Source organism: Balaenoptera borealis, assembly GCF_965194805.1.
Source record: "Balaenoptera borealis genome assembly, chromosome: 14".
In the NCBI taxonomy this organism is placed as follows: Eukaryota; Metazoa; Chordata; class Mammalia; order Artiodactyla; family Balaenopteridae; genus Balaenoptera; species Balaenoptera borealis.
The window spans coordinates 66,718,129-66,740,895 of NC_138875.1; the positions used below are offsets into that span (position 1 = coordinate 66,718,129).

General features: G+C 39.5%; 2 protein-coding genes across 11 annotated transcripts in view; both read left to right on the forward strand.

Annotated features, from left to right (window-relative positions):
- The window catches only part of LOC309611118 (zinc finger protein 280A-like), a 157,664-nt gene that overhangs the window by 13,342 nt on the left and 121,555 nt on the right, over positions 1 to 22,767 (forward strand). The window contains exon 3 of one of the 10 annotated variants that reach the window (XM_082355054.1): positions 12,845 to 12,892. The exons of 8 other annotated variants lie outside the window; for them this stretch is intronic. The gene's annotated coding sequence lies outside the window, so the exon portion shown is untranslated. One more of the 10 variants, XM_082355046.1, reaches the window with a different exon arrangement.
- On the forward strand, positions 12,909 to 18,267 carry ZNF280B (zinc finger protein 280B). Its single transcript, XM_082355055.1, has one exon. The coding sequence runs from the start codon at positions 12,914 to 12,916 to the stop codon at positions 14,546 to 14,548; it is 1,635 nt and encodes a 544-aa protein (XP_082211181.1). The 5' UTR covers positions 12,909 to 12,913; the 3' UTR covers positions 14,549 to 18,267.

Consider the following 22,767-nt stretch of genomic DNA (forward strand, 5'->3'; position numbering starts at 1 on the left):
CGTGGCATGTGGGATCTTCCCGGACCAGGGCTCGAACCCGTGTCTCCTGAATTGGCAGGCGGATTCTTAACCACTGCGCCACCAGAGAAGCCCCCAGAGTGGTATCTTTTTTACCCTCAGCGTTTTTCCTGTTCTCTCCCGGGCTAACACGTTGCTGCCCAGAGAACGTTCTCCTGCGTGGGTGGGAGCCGACCCAGAATGTGTGTGATGACTTCAGGGCACTCACTGGTTCAGCTCATTCTGGAGCCCTGTTGAGTTGCGGCCTTAAAAAGGGGCAGGGGGCTGGGGGCCGGCTTTCACCTGCTGTTATGAAAGGGAAAAAAGTAAGAGCACCATGGATTTTTAAGCTGACTTCTACCATGCAGTGAGGCTAACATGGGCTGATGCACGTGGCCTAAGGTTTCAGCTAATGTATTAAAATAATAAAGTGATGGGAGTCCCCTGGTGGCCTCCGGGTTAGGATTCTGGGCTTTCACTGCAGTAGCCCGGGTTCAGTCCCTGGTCGAGGAACTGGGATCCCACTAGCCACGTGGCACGGCCAAATAAATAAATAAAGTGGTTCATTCAGAGTAAATGTGTTGTGATTTAACATGATTCCATGGGATTAGTTTGTTCATTTCTGTACCCTTTTCCTTAAGGGTTTTATTTCATGAAGTAATTGAATGTGACTGGATGGGTGGGGTATCTGAGTTCACTTCATGCCAGTAAACAAGACTATAGGTAGCTTTATGCCCAGCAAACTGTGCATACAGCTCCCTTGTATAGTTACTTATCTATCGCTGGTACAACTTTGAGTCCTTGGCTTGACTATACAAGTTTGATTTGACTATACATGCTTCATGGCATGTCAATTTTGCCGTGTTTTGTTTTGTTTTGGCTGCGCCGCGTGGCTTATGGGATCTTAGTTCCCCAGCCAGGGATTGAACCTGGGGCGCCAGCGGTCAGAGTGCTAAGTCCTAACCACTGGACTGCCAGGGAATTCCCGTTTTGTTTTTTTCGTTTGCTTGTTTTTTAAATTTTACTGTATTTATAGGAGAGCTATTCTGTGTATGACAGTTCAGAGTTGCAAGTACGACATATGAATGATATGGTAACTTGAAATGTCTGTGTTGTACACATTATCTCACAACTTAATAGCCTGAAAAAACATATTATCTCACTGGTCTAGAATCCAGGAGTGGCTTAGCTGGGTGGTTTTGCCTCAGGGTCTCTCCTTGACTTTTGTTGAATCTAACTTCAGTCACTTGGCTGTTAGCAAGGGGCCTCAGTTCCTCACTCTCTGGGCCTCTCCATGGGGCTGCTCATGTCATGGCTGCTGGCTTCCCCCAGAGCGAGTGATTCAGGAAAGAATTTGCACCCAAGATGAAGTGCAGAGTCTTTTTCAGAAGTTACACACCTTCACTTCTGTCTTTGCTTAGTCTCACAGGTCAACCCTGTGATAGTGTGAGGGAGAGCTACACAGGATTGAGAATACCAGGAGGCGGGATTCATTTGGGGCCATCTTGGAGGCTGGCTACCATACCCATTAATCCACCATGCCAGCCTTTCTTCATATGGTCTCAGGTCTGTTACTATGAGTGAATTATTTGGCTTGTGTACACTTCTTGTGTACTAGATCCAATCAATTCTTGTTTGTTCAAGGATATTCTAGCAAGTCTCTTCTTTGGATTACGTTTTCTGTTTCTCTGGATGGTTCCCATCAGCAAACAGGCTGATTATTATGTCATCTCGCATTAAAAAATCCATCTTTTGATGGCACATCCCCCTTCTGCTTGTTTTATTTCATATTTGCTAGTTATAGGAAAACTTCTACAGAGTTGGCCATATTTGTTATCTCCAAGTCTCTTGTTTTCCTTTAAATCCACTCTTGTCAGGGTCACTAATGAATTCCACAGTGTTTAACTCAATGGTCAATTTTTAGTTTTTATTTTATTTGATTTATTGGCAGCATTTATCAAAGTAGTTCATTTCCTCCTCCCTGAAAATAATTTTTCATTTAGATTACAGGATGCTTCTCTTTCCTGATTCTCCTCTACATACAATTCTCTCACATACAATATGTGACCTTTGGTGTCTGGCTTTATTCAGTTAGCATGTTTTCAGGTTCATCCATGTCATAGATATACAGCAGTGCTTTGTTTGTTTTTATGGCTGAATAGTATTCCATTGTAAGCATATACCACAGTTTTGTTTATCCATTCATCAGTTAATGGACATTTGGATTGTGTGCTCTTTGTGGCTATTGTGAGAAATGCTGCTGTTAACATTGTTTTTGCGTGGACTTAACGTTTTCAATTTTTATGGGTATATACCTAAGAGTGAAGTTGCTGGATCATATGGTAACTCTATATTTAATTTTTGAGGTATTGCCAAACTGTTTTCCAAAGTGGTTGTACCACTTTATAGCAACTGCACCAGCAATATATGAGGATTCCAATTTCTCCACATCCTCTGCAGCACTTGTTATTGTTTCTCTTTTTGATTATAGCCAACCTAGTGGGTGTGAAGGAGTATCTCATTGTGATTGATTTACATTTTCCTAATCATGTTAAGCAGTATTTCCTGTGCTTATTGGCCATTTGTATAGCATCTTCTTTGGTGAAATGTCTCTTCGAATCCTTTGCCTGTTTAAAAAAATTTTTTTTATTGTTGTAAAAAACATATAACAAATTTTACCATCTTAACCATTTTTTAAAAATTTATTTATTTTATTTAATTTTTGGCTGCGTTGGGTCTCTGTTGCTGGGCATGTGCTTTCTCTAGTTGTGGCGAATGGGGCTACTCTTTGTTGTGGTGTGTGGGCTTCTCATTGCGGTGGCTTCTCTTGTTGCGGAGCACAGGCTCTAGGCACGCGGGCTTCAGTAGTTGTGGCACACGGGCTCCACAGCGCAGGCTCAGTAGTTGTGGCGCATGGGCTTAGTTGCTCCACGGCATGTGGGATCTTCCCGGATCAGGGCTCGAACCCGTGTTTTCTGCATTGGCAGGCAGATTCTTAACCACTGCGCCACCAGGGAAGCCCCATCTTAACCATTTTTAAGTGTTAAGTATATTCACATTTTTTTTTCTTTTTTGTGTTCTTGTTTTTGCCACGCTGCACGGCTTGCAGGATAGTTCCCAACCAGGGATCGAACCCAGGCTCCCTGCAGTGGAAGCGCCTAACAACTGGACCGCCAGGGAATTCCCCATTTACATTGTTTTGAAACAGATCTCTAGATCTTTTCATCTTGTAAAATTGAAACTACCCATCCCATTAAACAACAAACTTTTCCCTCTCCTGCTAGACCATAGTATCCACCATTCTACTTTCTGTTTCTTTTCTATTGCTTTGACTACTTTGGATACTTCACATAAGTGGAAGCATACAGTATTTGTTTTTATGACTGGCTTATTTCATTTAGCATGATATATGATGTCTTCAAGGATCATGCATATTGTAGCATGTGGCAGAATTTCTTTTTTATGGCTAAATAATGTTCCGTTGTATGTATATATCACATTTTAAAAATTCATTCATCAGCTGATGGACATTTAGGTTGCTTCCACCTCTTAGTTATTGTGAATAGTGCTGCTGTGAGCATGGATGTGCAAATATCTCTTAGAGACCCCACTTTCATTTCTTTTGGATCTATATATATGCTGGATCATATGGTAGTTATATTTTTAACTTTTTGAGGAGCTTTTATACTGTTTTCCGCAGCATTTGCACTATTTACAATCCATCCATAGCACACAAGGATACAGTTTCTGTACATGCTTGCCAACAGTTTCCCTCCCCTCCCCTTCCTTTCTCCTGCCTTCCTTCCCTCCCTCCCTCCCTCCCTTCCTTCCTTCCTTCCTTCCTTCCTTCCTTCCTTATAGTAGCCATCCTGATGGGTGTTAGGTGATCTTTCACTGTGGTTTACATTCACATTTCTCTGATGATTAGTATGTTGAGCATCTTTTCATATACTTGCTAGCCATTTTATATCATCTTTGGAGAAATATCTATTCAGGTCCTCTGCCAATTTTTTAATTGAGTTGTTTTTTTATTCTTCTGTTATAAAAGATCTTTATATATTCTTTTATCACATATGTTAGTATCTATATGTGTCCCTTATAACATATCAATGTATATGTATCACATATATATGTGTTCCTAGTCACATATATGATTTACAGATATTTTTCTCCCATTCTGTGGGTTATCTTTTTACTTTCATGATGGTGTCCTTTGAAGTCCAAAAGTTGTCAATTTGATGAAGTCCTGTTATTTTTTCCTTTGTCATTTATTCTTTCGGTGTCTTCTCTAAGAAACCATTTACTCCAATTTTCTTTAAAGAGTTTTTTTAGTTTTAGCTCTACTTTTAGTTTCACAATCCATTTTGAGTTACTTTTTATATATATGGTGTGAGCGGGGGCCCAACTTCATTCATTCTTTCACATATGGATGTCCAGTTGTTCCATCAACATTTGTTGAAAAGATTTATCTGTTCCCCACTGATTATTTTGGTAATCTTACTGAAAATCAGTTCACCATTAATGCATGGGTTTTTCTCTGGACTCTGAATTCTATTCCATTGATCTATTCCGTTGATCTGTTTCTATCCTTATGCCAGTGCCACATTTCTTGATTACTATAGCTTTGTAGTAAGTTTTGAAATCAGAAAGTCTGAATCTTTCAGTTTTTTCTTTTTCAAGATTGTTTTGGTTATTCTGAGTTCCTTGAATTTCCATATGAGTTTCAATTCTGTGAGAAGGCTAGCCAAGATTTTGATAGATCAGTTGTGGGAGTCTTGCCATTTTAACAATATTAAATCTTCTGATCCATGAATGTGGGATGTCTTTACATTTATTTAGGTCTTTAATTGCTTGAACAATGTATTTAGTATAATTCAGTGTTTTCAGAATAAAAAAGCGCTGCATTTCTATTAAATTTATTCCTAAGTATTCTTTTTTCAAAAATTTATTTTATTGAAGTATAGTTGATCTACAGTGTTGTGTTTGTTTCTGCTGTACAGCAGAGTGATTCAGTTGTACATATACATTCTTTTTCAGATTCTTTTCCATTATGGTTTATCACAAGATATTGAATATAGTTCCCTGTGCTATACAGTAGGATCTTGTTGTTTATCCATTCTATATGTAATAGTTTGCATCTGCTAATCCCAAACTCCCAATCCATCCCTCCCCACAATCCTTGGCAACCACAAGTCTGTTCTCTGTGTCTGTGAGTCTGTTTCTGTTTCATAGATAAGTTCAATTGTGTCTTATTTTAGATTCCACATATAAGTGATATCATAATCATATTTGTCTTTCTCTTTCTGATAAGTATTCTTTGTAACAGTGTAAATGGAAGTGTTTATTTACTTTCATTTTCAGAACATTTATTGCTACTGTATAGAAACATAATTGATTTTTTTATATTGATCTTGTATTCTGCAACCTTTTAATTCTAATACTTGTTTTGTGGATTCCTCAGGATTTTGTATATACAAAATCATGTCATCTCCAATATAGTTTTACTTTTTCCTTTTCCATTCTGAATGCTGCTACTTCTTTGTTTTTTTTTTAAAGCTGAAATCTTGAGTGTTACATTTTTTTTTTTTTAAACTTTGGGTTTATTTATTTATTTATTTATGGCTGTGTTGGGTCTTCGTTTCTGTGCGAGGGCTTTCTTTAGTTGCGGCAAGTGGGGGCCACTCTTCATCGCGGCGCACGGGCCTCTCATTATCGCGGCCTCTCTTGTTGCGGAGCACAGGCTCCAGACACGCAGGCTCAGTAATTGTGGCTCACGGGCCTAGTTGCTCCGCGGCATGTGGGATCTTCCCAGACCAGGGCTCGAACCCATGTCCCCTGCATTGGCAGGCAGATTCTCAACCACTGTGCCACCAGGGAAGCCCTTTTTTTTTTTTTTTAACTCCTTTTTCTTGCCTGATTGTCCTGGTTATAGAACTTCCAGTATAATATTGAGTCAAAGTGCGGTAGTAGACATCCTTGTCTTGTTCCCAGTCTTAGAGGGAAAGCTTTCAGTCTTTCACGACTAAGTATGATGCTAGCTGTGGGTGTTTTACAGGTACCCTTTGATTGAGAAAGTTCCCTTCTGTTCCTAATTGTTGAGGGTTTTTTGTTTGTTTGTTTGTTTGTTTGTTTTTCATCATGAAAAGGTGCTATATTTAGTCAAATGCTTTTTCTGCAGGCAGGTGTCTTTTTTTGTCCTTTATTCTATTAAAATGGTATAATGTTGATTGATTTTCCTATAATAAACCAACTTTGCATACCTCCATAAATCCCATGTGGTCATGGTATATAATCTTTTTTATGTGTGGTTAGATTTTGTTTGCTAGTATTTTGTTGAGGATTCTTCTGTATTCATAAGGGATATTGGTCGTGTGTGTGTGTGTGTGTGTGTGTGTGTGTGTGTGTGTGTGTGTGTGTGTGATGTCTTTGTCTGATTTTGGTATCAGAGTAATACTGGCCTCACAGAATGAGCTGGAAAGTTTTCTCTCCTCTTTTAGTTTCTGAAAGAGTTGATAAAGGACTGGTGTTAATTTTTCTGTAATCACTTTGATAGAATTAACCAGAGTAGTCATCTGATCTTAGGTTTCTCTTTTGGAAAATTTTCTGATTACTAATTCAATGTGTTTGCTTGTTTTAGATCTGTTCATATTGATTTTTTTTTTTTACTGAGTCAGTGTGGTAGTTTTTGTCTTTCTAGAATTTGTCCATTTCATCTAGGTCATCTAATTTGTTGGAATAGAATTGTTCATAGTATTCCCTTGTTTTTTGATTAAATTTCTGTGTGGTTGGTAGTAATATCCCCTCTTTATTTTAAAAAATAATATATTGAGGTGAAATTTACGTAAGATCAGTGATTTTGAAGTGAACAATTCAGTGGTATTTAGAGTATTCATGATGTTGGACATCTGCTGCCTCTGTCTAGTTCCAAAACATCTCCATCATTTCAAGGTAAAACTCTTTATCCAGTAAGCAATTTCTCTCCATTTCCCCTCCCCCATATGCTGGCAACCACCAGTCTGTGTTTAGATTCTATGGATTTATCTATTCTGGATATTTCCTATAGATGAAATCATACAGTATGTGATCTTTTATGTCTTTCTTCTTTCATTTTGCTTGTTTTCAGGGTTTATCCAGGTTGTAGCATGTATTAATATTTTTTTTTTTTACTTAAAATTAAATTAAAATATTTTTATTGAGGTATAATTGACATTTAACATTATACTAGTTTCAGGTGTACAACACAATGATTTAATATTTGTTTATATTGTGAAATCCCTACAATGAGTATAATTAACATCTATCACCATACATAGTTAAAATTTTGTGTGTGTGTGTGTGTGATGAGAACTTTTAAGATATACTCTCTTGATGACTCTCAAATATTCAATACAGTATTATTAACTATAGTCACCATGTTGTACATTACATCCCCAATATAACTGGAAGTTTGTACCTTTTGACCCCCTTCACCAGTTTTGCCCACTTCCCCAACCCCCCTGCCTTTGGCAACCACCAGTCTGTTCTATGAGCTTGTTTTTTGTTTGTTTTTGCTTAGGTTCCATATATAAGTGAGATCATACAGTATTTGTCTCTCTTTGTCTGACTGATTTCATTTAGTGTAATGCCCTCAGGGTCCATTCATGTTGTTGCAAATGGAAAGATATCATTCTTTTCTCTGGCTGAATAATATTCCATTGTATATATATGCTGCATTTTCTTTACCCATTCATCCATCAATGGTCACTTAGGTTGTTTCTATATCTTGGCTGTTGTAAATAATCCTGCAGTGCTTCAGTGAACATGGGGGTGCCTTCATTCCTTTTATGGTTGAATAATAGTCTGTTGTATGTATAGAACATGGTTTATCATTCATCCATTGATGAGCATTTGTGTTATTTCCACCTTGAGGTTATTGTGAATAGTGCTGCTATAAACTTGCACGTACATTAGATATACTTGTTTGAGTACCCGTTTTCAATTCTTTTGGGTATATATCTAGAAATGGACTTGTGGGGTCATATGATAATTCTGTGTTTAACTTTTTGAGGACTTACCAAACTGTTTTCCACAAAAATCCTGATTTTTGCAAGCCTTTGGTTAATTTCCAGGATCTAGAAAGCTTGATTTTGACAGTTTTTGCTGGTGTTTTCTTTGCTTTTATGTAGTTTCCTTATTCCATCATTCCCTCTGACATCACCATAACATTTAACAAATTGACATTGTCTTTTTTTTTTTAAGGTGGCTTTTTTGTGGTCCTCCACAACCCCTCTCTTTAAATCATTCTCCACTCACCTGATACTTCCAAACCCTCTCCAAATTCTTAGTCTTAGTGAAAGGAATTGCCTCAGAACTAACAGGCCACTTTTAGGTTGAACTCCTACCTTGCTTATATTCCCTTTGTGGATTCTTCTAAGATGCTGCTCTTGGGAGGAAAGGAAGGAAAAGCGAAAGTGGCTGAATTTCTCTCCTGCCTGCCTGGGTGAAATGTAGTACTCTAACCATACTGTTCTAAGAAAAGGCTTCCCCAAACTGTTGGTCCCCATAATGACCTCTGGCCATAGTCATCCTCCTGAATCCCAGGATTGCAGGGCTCTCACATTTGGTATAACAGTACACCTCAGTGGCTCCCAGACTTGAAGAAAATTGGTTATATCCCAAGTTTGAACATTTCCTACCTTTTCCCTCACCCTACCTTCTTCTTTTGAATTATTTTTATCCCCTTCTAGATAATTATTTTCTTTTAATGAATATTTGAGTGCTTATTGTATGCCAGGACTGCTCTTGGCCCTTGGGAGAAATCAGTGAACAAAACAGACAAAAACAAACTAAAAAACAAAACAGAATTTCTCCTGTGGAAGGAACTAACAGTTCAGTGGAGGAAGAAAGATAGTCAATATAATAAATATGTACATTCTCTTGTGAAGTAAAAGGTGATGTTATGAAACTAGGAAAAATATAATAAGAGTAGGGTCATAGGATTGAATGTTGGGTAGGTAGGAGTGTTGTGATTTTAGATAAGGTGGTCAGAGTAAGTCTCTTGGAATAGGTAGGTTTGGACATGGACTTGAAGGAGATAGAAGTGTTAGCCATGGGGATATCTGGAAGACAAGAATTTCAGGTGGAGACTTTGAAGGGAGCAGCAAGGAAGCCACTGTAGCTGGACTGGAGTGAATGAATGTTAGAGTAGAGAGAGGAGAGGTCAGAGAGGTAGCAATAGTGGAAATGGTGGGACTTTCCTGGTGGCACAATGGTTAAGAATCCACCTGCCGATGCAGGGGACATGGGTTCGAACCCTGGTTCGGGAAGATCCCACATGCCGCGGAGCAACTAAGCCCGTGCGCCACAACTACTGAGCCTGCGCTCTAGAGCCCGTGAGCCACAACTACTGAGCCCGCGTGCCACAACTACTGAAGCCCGCGCGCCTAGAGCCCATTCTCCGCAACAAGAGAAGGCACCGCAATGAAAAGCACGTGCACTGCAAGGAAGAGTAGCCCCTGCTCACGGCAACTAGAGAAAGCCTGTGCGCAGCAATGAAGACCCAACACAGCCATAAATAAATAAATTTTTTAGAAGAGAGAAGCCCTCAGGTGATGGAAGGGGGTTTACGTCAGGGCGACCTCAAAAATAAAATAAAAAAAGAAGAGTGGAAATGGTGGTGAGGGTCTGTAAATCCTTACTTTTTCTCTCAGTCCATTCTATAGAAGTAGTCATGTTTTTTGACAATGAACAACCTTGGCTTAATAGTTGTTCTCCTCCTAGACTCCCAGGCTAGATTAGACTCTATTTTTGCGTTCCTTTATCATCCTGAGCTTATTTGTGAAAAAATATTTGTTAAAAAATATTTATGAAAAAATTACTTTTGTTTTGCTCAGTTGCCCTAGGATAGAATCCAAATGTTTATGGCAGTTTTAAGGATCCCGTGAAACTCCCATTTCCCCCAAGGGTCTGTGTTTAATGGATGTTGAATTCTAAGGCAGCAACTGTATGGGGTTAATGGAGTAGAGGGAAGAAGGAGTGGTGGAGAAGGGACTTGAGTGCTGTGGTGGGGAGAGAGTGACGGGGTTGGGACAAGAATCTGGAGGAGCAGTAATGGGTCAAAAGAGTCAGGGGCAAGGGAAGATGGTGAGGGTAGGTACCAGAGGAGTCCTAGTGGCGTAATCTCAGGAAGTTACTTAAGAGGGACTGTTGCCTGAAAAAATCTGGTGTGTGGCTATAACAAAACCCATTTAAAGGGCCGTTGTTGAAATGCAGAGGAATAACCTGGGAGGTGGGTCATCACCCACTGTTCTCTCAGCTATTTTTGGAGTGAAACCTCTCATTGGCTCCTTCCACAGCCCTTGGCAACTTTCTTGGTGGGGGAAATGAAGTGATTTTTGAGGACTCATCCCTTAGATCTAGCAGGTCTTGGCATGTCCAACCTCCCTACCCCAAATTCTCAAGATTCTGGTAATTGTAGAAAATAAGGACACTAGAGGAGAAGTGATAAGAAAATTCCCATGGTTTGTTGTTACTCTTGTCCTAAATGAACGCATTCATTAACTTATTTGTTTTATGTATCATTCTTTCTCCACTCTTAATTAATTTTTCATCTCGGATGATTGGTTGGATGAAAAGTTAATCAGTATGGTCAACAGCTAAAAATTCTACTAAGATCAGTTAGGTGAAAGTTCAGCAATGTTATTGGAACCCAGTTTATTTTTATTTTTTAAAAACAACAGAATTTATTCCCACAGTTTTGAAGGCTGGAAAGTCCAAGATCAAGGTGCTGGATGATTTGGTTCCCCACTGAGGGCTCTCTTTCACCTTCTTCCTGTGTCTTCACATTTGGGGAGGTGGTGGGGGAGATAGAGAGGAAGCAAGCTCTGTGATGTCTCTTCTTGGCACTAATCCAATCATGAGGGCCCTCATGACCTTATCTAAACCTAATTATCCCCCAAAGACCCCATCTTCAAATACCATCACTTTGGGGGTTAGGGCTTCAACATGTGAATTTTTGATGCGGACAAGGTTCTCAGAGTAAATTGATAGAAAACATGGAATTAATGGAGCACACTCTGCTCTACAAATAAAGGTTCATATTGATGAGAGTTACTATTTATTAATTCATTTAACAAATTTTGTATTTGTTGAGCTCCCATGCTATGCTAGGCAATGGTCTTTGTGCTGGTGATCCAGCAGTCAACAAAAGACAATTCCTGCCCTTTGGAGTTTACATTTTACTGGATAGACAATAGAAAATAATCAAGATAAATAATGTTTATAATATATTAGGTGGTGATAAAGGCTTATAGGTGGAAGAGAAGGGAAGAGAAATTGGGAATGTGAATTAGAGGTTGGTTGGAGTATTTGAGAACCTCTCTGAGAAGAAGGCTTGGAACAGAGCCCTGAAGGCGGTGAGGGGCCAGCCATGTAGGTATCTGGATGATGAGCATTCATAATAGAGGGACAACAAATATAAGGACTCTAAGTAAGGTAAAGTGTTTAGTTTGTTCAAGAAATAGCAAGGAGGTTAGTGTGGTTAGAGTGAAGTGGATGGGGGAGAGGAGTATGAGATAATTGCAGGGGACAGTATGTAGGGTTGGAAGTGTGGTCTTATAAGCATTGGAAGGACTTGGCCTTTTACTGAGTGAACCAGAAAGGCATTGGAAGGTTTTGAGCTGAGCAGTGATGCAGTCTAATTTGTTTGAACAGCATTACTTTGCCTACTATGTGAAGAGACAGGTGGAGTGAGGGACAAAGCACTGTTGGATTTAAGTTTAGTGGGGAAGTCAGGATTAGAGGGAGAAGTTTAGGAGACATCAGTGTTGAGTTGGGGTGAGATTATCAAGAGAGTTCATTCCCAATTTGCTAGCCTGTGCTAAGCGCTTGACATTGAATTATGCTATTTGTTGACCATATGTAGGTACTCTTACTCTATTCTTTGAAGTTGACACTTCTTTTCTATATTAACATATATGAAATCAGTATGTGTGAATCAATTTAGATATGTGCATTTAATATAAATTTTCTTCCAATTCTACTACAAAACAAGATGCCATTGAATATTTGATGCTTTTTCTTTTTTTCAAATAAATTTATTTATTTATTTATTTTTGGCTACGTTGGGTCTTTGTTGTTGCGCGGCTTTCTCTAGTTGCGTCGAGGGGGGGCTACTCTTTGTTGCGGTGCGCAGCCTTCTCAATGCAGTAACTTAGCTTGTTGCGGAGCATGGGCTCTAGGCACACGGGCTTCAATAGTTGTGACACGTGGGCTCAGTAGTTGTGGCTTGCGGGCTTAGTTGCTCCACGGCCTGTGGGATCTTTCCGGACCAGGGCTTGAACCCGTGTCCCCTGCGTTGGCAAGCAGATTCTTAACCACTGCGCCACCAGGGAAGTCCCGATGCTTTTTAAAAAGAGCTGTTACTTTAAGTCTAAGAAATAAGGATTTTTGCCTTTAAGATACAGAAACACATTTAAAAGTTATAAATTTTCCAAAACAGATGTAGCTGGTTAGAATTCCAGCTTAATCTTCTTTGACTCCAGACCCCATGTTTCTAAACACTGCACAATGGTGCTTTTGTAAAAATACTCATCCTTTACATGTGATTTCACCTAGTGATTAGTTGTTGGAGTTTTGGGTTTTTTTTCTTTTTTTAATAGAAGAGATCAAAAAGCTATAGCTCCAAAAGCTATGATTCTAGAGTTGTATAGACTTGTAATCATAGGTTTTTAAGCTGTCATTTATCCTCTTTGACTCTCAGTGTCCTTATCTGTAAAATAAGGATGTTTATAAATACCCTAGAGTTTTGGAGAGAATTAAATAACGTATTTTTCTGTACTTAACTGATGTGTAGTATGTTTATACTTAGGTGGCAGTTTATATAAAGGAAGCACTGGGACCTGTGGCCACACCCTTCAAGAATAAAAAAATTTAGAAAATGGAACCACCATGTATGTTATGTGAAGAACAAGAGCCAGAACCACAGAAAAGCATAGAAGAAACCAAACAAGTAGACGATGAAGATGATGAACTGATCTTTGTTGGGGTGGAACATGTAAATGAAGATGCTGAGCTGATCTTTGTTGGGATGACCTCAAATTCAAAACCAGTTGTTTCAAACATATTGAACAGAGTTACCCCAGGTTCGTGTTCAAGGAGAAAACAGTCTGGTCACTTCAGAAAAGATAATGCTCACAAATTGCAGCCTGTAAGTCATGTGATGCCTACATCAGAAGCAATGACTGTCTTACCAGTTTCTGACTCTGAATCAAGATCAACAGATAGTCCTATTATTATTGAGCCTTTGTCTAAACCTGATTATAAAAATAATTCACCACAAGTCGTGCCTATTAGCTCTTCAGAGTTATGTTCTCCTCCTTTGATTACCTTCACAAGTTCATTGCAGCATCCAGTAGGAGCAGCACTTTCTACAGGAGGTATGAATAAAAGTCCTCGTGTAACAAAGCGACTTTCCACTTCTGAAACAAATAGCACAAATCCCAAAAGGCCTAAACTCAATAATGGAATCATAGGGGGACACTCTTTAGCTCTGGCCCCTTCAGGTATCTTTCATACAATGACAGCTCAGCAAAGCACACCCTCAGACAGTGTTCATACCTCATTAAGCCATGTTCAGAACAGAGAACCTTGTCCAACAGCTTTTCCAAAGGACAGTGTTCATTGCAAGCCTATAAGTCCTTTTGGGGAAAATGGACTGGCAAAAACAGACTTTTCAAGTCTAGCAAGTCAAAACAAGACTGTTGATCCCACGAAAGGAAATCTGATCGTGTTACTTCGTGACTTTTACTATGGACAGCATACAGGAGATGGGCAGCCAGAACAGAAGACTCACACAGCCTTTAAATGCCTCAGCTGCTTGAAAGTTCTAAAAAATGTCAAGTTTATGAATCACATGAAGCACCATTTGGAACTTGAAAAGCAGAGGGGTGACAGCTGGAAAAACCATACTACCTGCCAGCACTGCTACCGCCAGTTTCCCACTCCCTTCCAGCTGCAATGTCACATTGAAAGTGTCCATATTTTCCAGGAGCCCTCTGCAGTCTGTAAAATCTGTGAGTTGTCCTTTGAAACAGATCAGATTCTCTTACAGCACATGAAGGACAATCATAAGCCTGGTGAAATGCCCTATGTGTGCCAGGTCTGCAATTACAGGTCGTCAGCCTTTGCTGATGTAGAAGCACATTTCAGAACATACCACGAAAACACTAAGAATTTGCTTTGCCCATTTTGTCTCAAAATTTTCAAAACTGCAACACCATACATGTGTCATTATAGAGGACACTGGGAAAAGAGTGTTCACCAGTGTTCCAAATGCCGGCTACAGTTTTTAACTTTCAAGGAGAAAATGGAGCACAAGACCCAGTGTCATCAAATGTTTAAGAAGCCTAAGCAACTAGAAGGATTGCCTCCTGAAACAAAAGTTGTTATACAAGTGTCACTGGGACCTCTTGAACCAGGATCAGTGGAATTAGCATCCATTACTGTGAACACATCTGATTCTGAACCTTCACCCCCCAGGTCTAAAAGTAGAATTTCAAAAAAACCCCATTAATTCTACTTTCAGTAAATCTGAAGCAAATACTTCAAAGTTAAAAACCCCACTAAAAACAAAAAATCCAAATCATAACATTATTCAATAGCATCAAATATAGTGAAACCAATGGATCATTTATGAGGTTTTTCTAAAAATTCATGAAGTACAATATTGTTTGATCTGAATTTTGAGATATTATTTTAAAACATATTACCTGATTTTCATATAACTATCTGGCTTAACACATAAAAGGTGTGTGTGTGTGTGAATGGGGGGGGGAAGAGAGAGAAAGAGAAAAGTGAAAACCTATTTATTATTTTGGTATTTCATGTTATTTGTAAGTTTGAAAGCTCTGCTATACATATAATCTGTAGAATTTTTTAACAACTTAATTTTATTTTCAACTTTTTCCATGCCTTGAAGATTTCAATATTAACTATAGCCTATAGTTAGGCTATAGTTAGGCTAACTATAGAAATGGCTTTGTTATGGTGTGGTCCCGTTTGCTGCTGAACTCTCAGAAGTGCCTCTGTTGTGCTGATCTAAAATAACCTGACTCTGAAAGCCTTGGTGTGGAGAAGTTGATGGAGACCCTATGGTGTGAATGGGGACCAGAAACAGGGAATTCAGTAAGTGGAGAGCAGTGGCTCCTTGTCCCAGTTGAGGAAGGGGCACACATTCACTCCAGGCTTGGAGCCAAGGCAGAAGGAACACTGTCTCAGACTGTCTTTACCTAGCCCAAGGACATCCAAGGAAGCCAAACCATTAAAATAAAATGCCTATGTTTGGTGAGGGGCCCCTGCAGGCATCAAGCAGGTACTATGTATCATTGGCTTCAGATGGGGAAGCAGAGATAATTAATAGAATGGGACCTGGTGCCAGGGGACCTCCTTTTGAGTGATCAAAAGGGGAATTTGATTTGTTCTCTCACCTCTCCCATCTGGCTGGCCTTTAGTCAGAATGAACTAGCCATATCTCTCTCAGTCACAGCAGTAAAGCAAGTTAAGGTTCCCAAGGAAAAAAATCCCTGACATCCATAGTTTGATCTGTATTGGACCCATAGGTTAACTGAAAAGGGCCAAACACATGGAATCTGTCCAGTTTATGAATAGGGCTAAGTTTAGTTCTCTTACCCTTAAGCTGGAATGGGGTTGTCCAAGAAAAGTAGAAATAGTGGATAAAAATAGTTAAGAGTGATTAAACCCATTATAGGACTTTTCCTAACACATTTCCAATTACATGTATCTTACCCTAATTGAACATGTGAAGTTTGCAATTTTGTATCTTGCCTTGGACATGAATGTATTACAGTTAACAGTTAATTCTTTGTGTGTATAATTTCCCATTTTATCAGACTAATACTGAGTTTGGGTCTTACTTGACACACTCCAATGTGCCAGAAATGTCTCATTTATTTCAGTAATTATCAGGTCATAGGGTTATTATCCTTTATTTGATCTATCAACTGTCTAATCTGTGATTATACTTGCCGGAACCTTTTTCCTTGCCATCTCCAAGGGCTCTTTCACAGAACTGGGGTACCCTCTAAGTATTGGTTCCTGAACATCAGCAGCCTTGGTTGCCTCTGTGGGTTCCTGGAGTTGAGTCTCCCTAGGCATGTTTTAGTGCCATCCCTTCTCACTCCACCTCCAGCCCAGGTACCTAGCAGCCTCTGTGCACCACTCAAGGAATCTGGGATCCTGGCTGTAGACCTGTGCCAGGAGAAATCTCTCCCTTTTGCTGTTGCTTTCTCCTCCTCTTTAAAGGTACTTTATCTCTCCCCACTCCTTTTTCCCCCTCCTCAATCTAGTTAAATTTTCTAAGCTTTCACAAAATGCTGGAAAGGTATAATCATCAAGGGGTTAGCATCCCTCATAGAATTGAGGAGGAAGGACTACAGATAACAAAGTTGTTGTGAGTATATCGTCCATATTTTAGATAATTTCCTGAGTGTAGATTCCGTTATATTTATTTGCTCAATGCTTGATTGATTGATTTGCACTTTGAATATTTTACTAGGCCTTTCCAGTTAGTTTGCTTGGGCCAAAGCACTTTGGTAAAATTTCAGCTTGAACCCCTTTAGGTGTAGAAAGAGTGTGTGTGTGTGTGTGTGTGTGTGTGTGTGTGTGTGTGTGTGTGTGTGTGCTGGTCTCAGGTGGAAACTTCTGTATATAAATAGATGTGCAGACTTTTGCATACTTATCTCCCTTATTCTGTTTCTATGGTAAAAATATGAAATGTTTTAGTTCTTTGTGTTTGTGGTTGCTTAGTATTATCAACCCTGTTACTGTTGTTTGCTCTAAAGTATGCTCCTAAGGAGTACAAATTGTTATTTATTGCCAACTAAGGTTCCAGTGATATGGCCCCTGACTACCTCCTCTCTTCCATTCTCTGTCGTGCTACTTACTCTGCCATTTTCCCCACTGGTGCACTATTTTTGACACACTGGCCTTGCTTTTCCTCAAGCAAATTCCATTTCTTCCCGATCCAAAGACTTTGTAACTGCTGTTCTCCTTCTTGGAATGCTCTTCCCCTAGGCCTGCATGGCTTGCTACCTCGCTTAATTGTTTGACACTTCCTTTGGTATATTGAGCTTCACCAGTGTTGTTAAAATCACACAGTGAAATCTCCAACCCACCCCCCTTTTTTTCCTCCTCTTAAACGCACTTTAAGTCTCCACACTCTTCTTCCCTACCAGTCTAAATTTCCTAGGTTTTCACAAAAAGCTGGGAAGAGATAATTATCAAGGGCTTTGCTTCTCTCTTCGAATTGAGTTTGCTTGAGTCAGTTTCTGTGCCTGCAAATAGAAGACAATAGTGAGTTGAGTTCTTTCGAGAGCTTTCTCTGTTTTTCTATTGATACCTCTATATTTTTTTAAGGCAATGTCACTTTGTTTTGTTTACAAATATATTGAATATCTGTCAAGATTACTATTTTGTTATTGCCCTTTGTGAATTTCCTTGTCTATTTTGCTTGTTCTTTCAGATAAAATTTATTTTATTAATGTTGCCAAAAATTGCAAGTAAAATTAGCAATTATAGAAATAAAATGTTTTTTTTGAAAAAGTGTTTTCACTATGTTGTCTTTTCACCAATAACATGGCATATTTTTAGTTTTATTTGTAATCTTATTGCATTGGCCAGGACTTCTAAACAATGATGTGTAAATGGGCTTTCTTATTCTTGGTTTAATTAGAAATGCTTTACCATCAGAGGTAATGAGTATATGGCTTAATGAATTTCTATTTCTATCTTTAAAATTTAAAGAGAATTGTTTTATTGGATAGTTTACAACATCCGTTGAGACAGTCATTTTCCTTCCTTCCTTCCTTCCTTCCCTCCCCTCTCCTCCCCTTCCCTTCCCTTCCTTTCTTTCCTTTCTTTCACTAACCCAAGGTTTTGCTTGGCTGGATTCACAACTTTTCTATTAGAAACCTTCCTTTCGTGAAACAAAAATAATTCCACTTGGGGTTGAATATTATCCTCTCAGAATCTCATTTCATTTCTCATTTCTAGTATTGGAATTAATTTCCTCTCCCCCTTACTAGATTTGCCACAGTTTTATCAATGTTTCTGATTTACTTTTTCCAAGAAGCAACCCTTGCTTTATTATCCCAACAAGTTTTATCTGTAATCTATTTTTGTCTCAATTCATTATATACCTTCTACTTTCTTTATGATTGTTCTTTTTTATAACCTTGTATTTTAAAAGCTTTCTTTTTTTCTTTTAAAAAATTTTTATGAAAATAGAGTTGATTTACAATGTTGCGTTAGTTTCAGGTGTGCATCAAAGTGATTCAGTTATGCATATATATCCTTTTTTAGTTTTCCATTATAGGTTATTACAAGATATTGAGTATTTTTTTATTTAATAAAGAATTAGGACTTTACCTACCTTTATTTAAATAACAGTTTTGTCTGAATCCCAAATATTTTGATGCATATATATATATTTTTTTAATTAAAATTTTCATTCTCTGTACTTTTTTTGTAAGTTAATTCCAAAGATTTCAGAATTTGCAGGCTGAATGTTTTAGTCTTAATTTATAGTTTACTGAGAATTAAGTTTTCCTTGGAGCTCTGAGGGTATGTGTGTATGTACACTGACATGTCTATATATACACATCCTTTTCAGATTACTACATGGGTTATTTTTTAAAAAGATATTTTCTGTTTGTATGGGAAAAACGTGAAATGTTTTAATTCTAGAAATCTATTCCCCTTAAATGAATATAGTATAAAAGGTAAAGGTATGAAAATATTCATTTGAGAGTAATTCCTAGTAACAAAACTTGGAAATGTTAAAAATTATTCATAACACCTGTTAAAGGTGGTAAGAAAACCTTTATTCAAGGGAACACTACTACAATGGGGTTTTGTAATAGGGGAGAGAGATTGAGCTTAACTCTGACTCCAGCAAGGACAAAGTTGGGACTTATAGCCAAGGATCAGGGTGGGTGTCAGTGCATGGAAACTTACTGAGAGGAAGCATCAGGGGTAAGGGTGGATTCTAGCTAAACCCACTGATGGGATCATTGCTGAGGCCAGGCCAGGGTGATGAGATATTGAGGTGAGGGGAGAGGAATTTGATCTGATATCAATGGTGGTCAGATCAAGGGTGGGGGATTTCTCCTGAACTAACTCAGCAGGATTCTTGCTAAAATTGGACTAAATGGGCAGAGCCCCTGGATGAAGACATAGCCCAAAGTTGGCAGTGTGTTAATTAACTATTGGTGCATAACAGATTACCACAGAACTAACAGCTTAAAAAATATTATCTCACACTGGTTCTGAGAGTTGGGAATCCAGGAGAAATTCAGCTGGGTGGTTCTGGCTCAGGGTTTCATGAGGTTGCAGTCATCTGAAGGCTTGACAGGGGCTGGTGGATTTCCCCCCAAGATGGCTTACTTACATAGCTGTTGAAACTCCAGTTTCCTTGCTGGCGGTTGGGAGAAAGCCCCCATAATTTCATGTGGGCCTCTCTACTGGGCTACCTGAGTGTTCTCAAGATATGAGTAAGCTGGCTTCTAGAGAGTGAGCAAGGAGGCTGCAATGCCTTTTATGACCTAGTCTCAGACATTTCACTGTCATTTCTACAATATTCTATTCATTAGAAGTGAGCCACTAAATCCAGCCCACCCTTGAAGGAAAGAATTTGTGGACATAATTTAAAACCACCAGGGTACACACTTGGCCACAAATTGTTTACATACCTCCTATGTGCAAAATGCATTTTCCCCCCAAAGCCTCCGAAAGTTTTATCCATTACAGCATTAACTTGAAGTCCAAAATCTTATCATCTGAATCAGGTCCAGATATGGATCAAGGTCCAGTTGTGCAGCATCTCAAGTATAGTTCCTCTAGATCTGAAGACCTGTGAACAAAAGAGATGAGTTAATCTGTCCACTTCCACAGCCAACATACAGTGGTGGGATGGCATAGATAACCTTCATAGACACACCTGTTCCAAAAGGGGAGGGGAGATGGGAGTCAATAGTCAGTAGCAATTCTGAAATCCCACCAGGTACATGTTGGCAGTTCATTGACTAGGATTCAAGACCTGGAAACTTTCTGGGCTTCAATCTCTGGATTCTTGATTCTGCCCTCTAACATACTTCCATTTTATGGAAGGTAGGTAGTACATGGTTACAGTGAAATAGTCTTTGCCTAGCCTGGTTCCTGCTTGTAGAAGGCAGAAGTCCAAAGCTCTCTATTTTGTACTATTTCTGGTCCTTTCAGTCCAAGCTAGAGGCATTTCTTAAATATATTCTCTTAAAAACTTGGTGTTTCTCCTGTTAATCTTATTGGTGTTCATGCCAAAGAACTCCACTCCAAAGCCACAACCACACATCTCTTCAAGATAAGGCCTACTCTATCTTAGTTTTCTGCTGAGATAGCTGAGGGATAACACCCTTAAGCTTTGTAGAAGTCCTATTGTGTGATTGAGATGACTGCTGAGTCACACCCCTAACTCTTTGGAGGGCCTTGGCCTGACTAAATGATGCTGTGAAACATCACCTTCAATCTTTCTGAGGCTTAACAAAGAATTTTAGAATCCACCTTCTCCCTTGAACCTCTGTTCCAGCCATCTGCTTCTCTTTCCATTCCTCCAAGAAGGCCAGGCTCCCTTCCCTCTGGTTAAAAGCTATTTTCGGGCTTCCCTGGTGGCGCAGTGGTTAAGAAACCTCCTGCCAATGCAGGGGACATGGGTTCAATCCCTGGTCCTGGAAGATCCCACATGCTGCTGAGCAACTAAACCCATGCGCCACAACTACTAAGCCCATGTGCCACAACTACTGAGCCTGCGCTCTAGAGCCCGTGTGCCGCAAATACTGAAGCCCACGTGCTGCAACTACTGAAGCCCACGCACCTAGAGCCCGTGCTCTGCAACAAGAGAAGCCACCGCAATGAGAAGCCCGCACACCGCAACGAAGAGTAGCCCCCGCTCACCACAACTAGAGAAAGCCCGCGTGCAGCAACGAAGACCTAAAACAACCCAAATGTGGGCAGTGGGAAGTGAAGCCAGTGGGAGCCTGGATACCCAGGTTCCAAGTCTGCCTCTAGCTCAGGGCAGGTCAGTCCCTTCTCTGAGCATCCGTTTCTCCATCTGCCAAGTAGAAGCCAAATAAATAAAATAAATTTTTTAAAAAAAAGAAGAATTTTACAGTCACACTCATCTTTAGGCCACCTTTTTAAAAAAAAATTTTTTTTTTAATGGAAGCATTAGTTGTTAAGGTGGTTCTTTTTTATTTTATTTAATTTATTTTATTTATTTATTTATTTTTGGCTGTGTTGGGTCTTTGTTTCTGTGCGAGGGCTTTCTCTAGTTGTGGCAAGCAGGGGCCACTCTTCATCGCGGTGCATGGGCCTCTCACTGTCGCGGCCTCTCTTGTTGCGGAGCACAGGCTCCAGACGTGCAGGCTCAGTAGTTGTGGCTCATGGACCTAGTTGCTCCGCGGCATGTGGGATCTTCCCAGACCAGGGCTCGAACCCGTGTCCCCTGCATTGGCAGGTAGATTCTCAACCACTGCACCACCAGGGAAGCCCTTAATTTTTAAATTTAAAAAATTTGAAGTACAGTTGATGTACAATATTATATTTAGACTACCTTTCTTCAGTGCCCTGGATATGATCTTTGCTTGGTAGCCATGAATTTTAGCATCTTTTACCATCTTAAAAGACTGGAACATTTCAAAATCAGCAAGTTCTGTCTCCTTTTTTGTTTAATAGTCTTTCCCTTAGCTTTTTTATTTCCCTTCATATTATACTATAGTCAGCAAGAAGAAACCAGGCAGCACTTTCAGCCGTTTGGCTGGAAATCTCCTTAGCTAGATGACTCAGTTAATTAGGTACAATTTCTCCTTTCAGCTCAGTAGGTACATTTTCTACTTGTCATAGAACTGCATGTGTAGTGTTACTAAACTTTCTGCTGCTACGTACCCCCTTTCTCAGTTTTCTAATAACATGTGCCTCACTTCCTTTTAACCCATGCCTTCTCAAAGTCCAGGGTTTTTTGTTTGGTTTTTGTTTTATTGTTTTGTCTTTTTACTAAGGCTTGCACTAACACTCTCCTCAAAGTCCTTCCAGCTTTTGTCCGCTGCCCAGTTTCAAAGCCACTCTCATACTTTAGGTATTTGTTACAGCAGTGCTCCCCTTCCAAGTGTAAGTAACCTATTGCTGTATAAAATTTTACCCCAAACTTATCAGTTTAAAACAACAAACATTTATTATCTTATGGTTTCCAAGAGTCAGGAATTTGGAATTAGCTTAGTTGAGTGGTTCTGGCTCAGCTTCTTTCATAAGGTCACAATTAAGATGTTAAGATGGAGCTCCAGTCATCTGAACGCTTGACTGGGGCTGAGGATCAGTGCTGTGGTCTGAGTGTTTTGTCCCCCCAGATTCATTTTGAAATCCTATCTCCCAGAAGTGATAGTATTGAGTAGGTGGGGGCTTTGAGCGGTGATTAGGTTGTGAGGGGGGAGCCCTCATGAGAGGGATTAATGCTCTTATAAAAGAGTTCCTACAGAGTTCCCTAGCTCCTTCCACCATGTAAGGATACAACAAGAAGTCTGTGACCTGGGAGAAGGCCCTCACCTGACCATGCTGGCACCCTGATCTTGGACTTCCAACCTCCAGAGCAATAAATTTCTGTTGTTTACAAGCTACCAAGTCTGTGGTGTTTTGTTATAATAGCTTGAACAGAATAGGACGATCAACTTCTAAATTTACATGGCTGTT

Coding starts and splice junctions, on each gene's coding strand:
- ZNF280B (XM_082355055.1), top strand. CDS start 12,914: ATGGAACCACCATGTATGTTATGTGAAGAACAAGAGCCAGAACCACAG.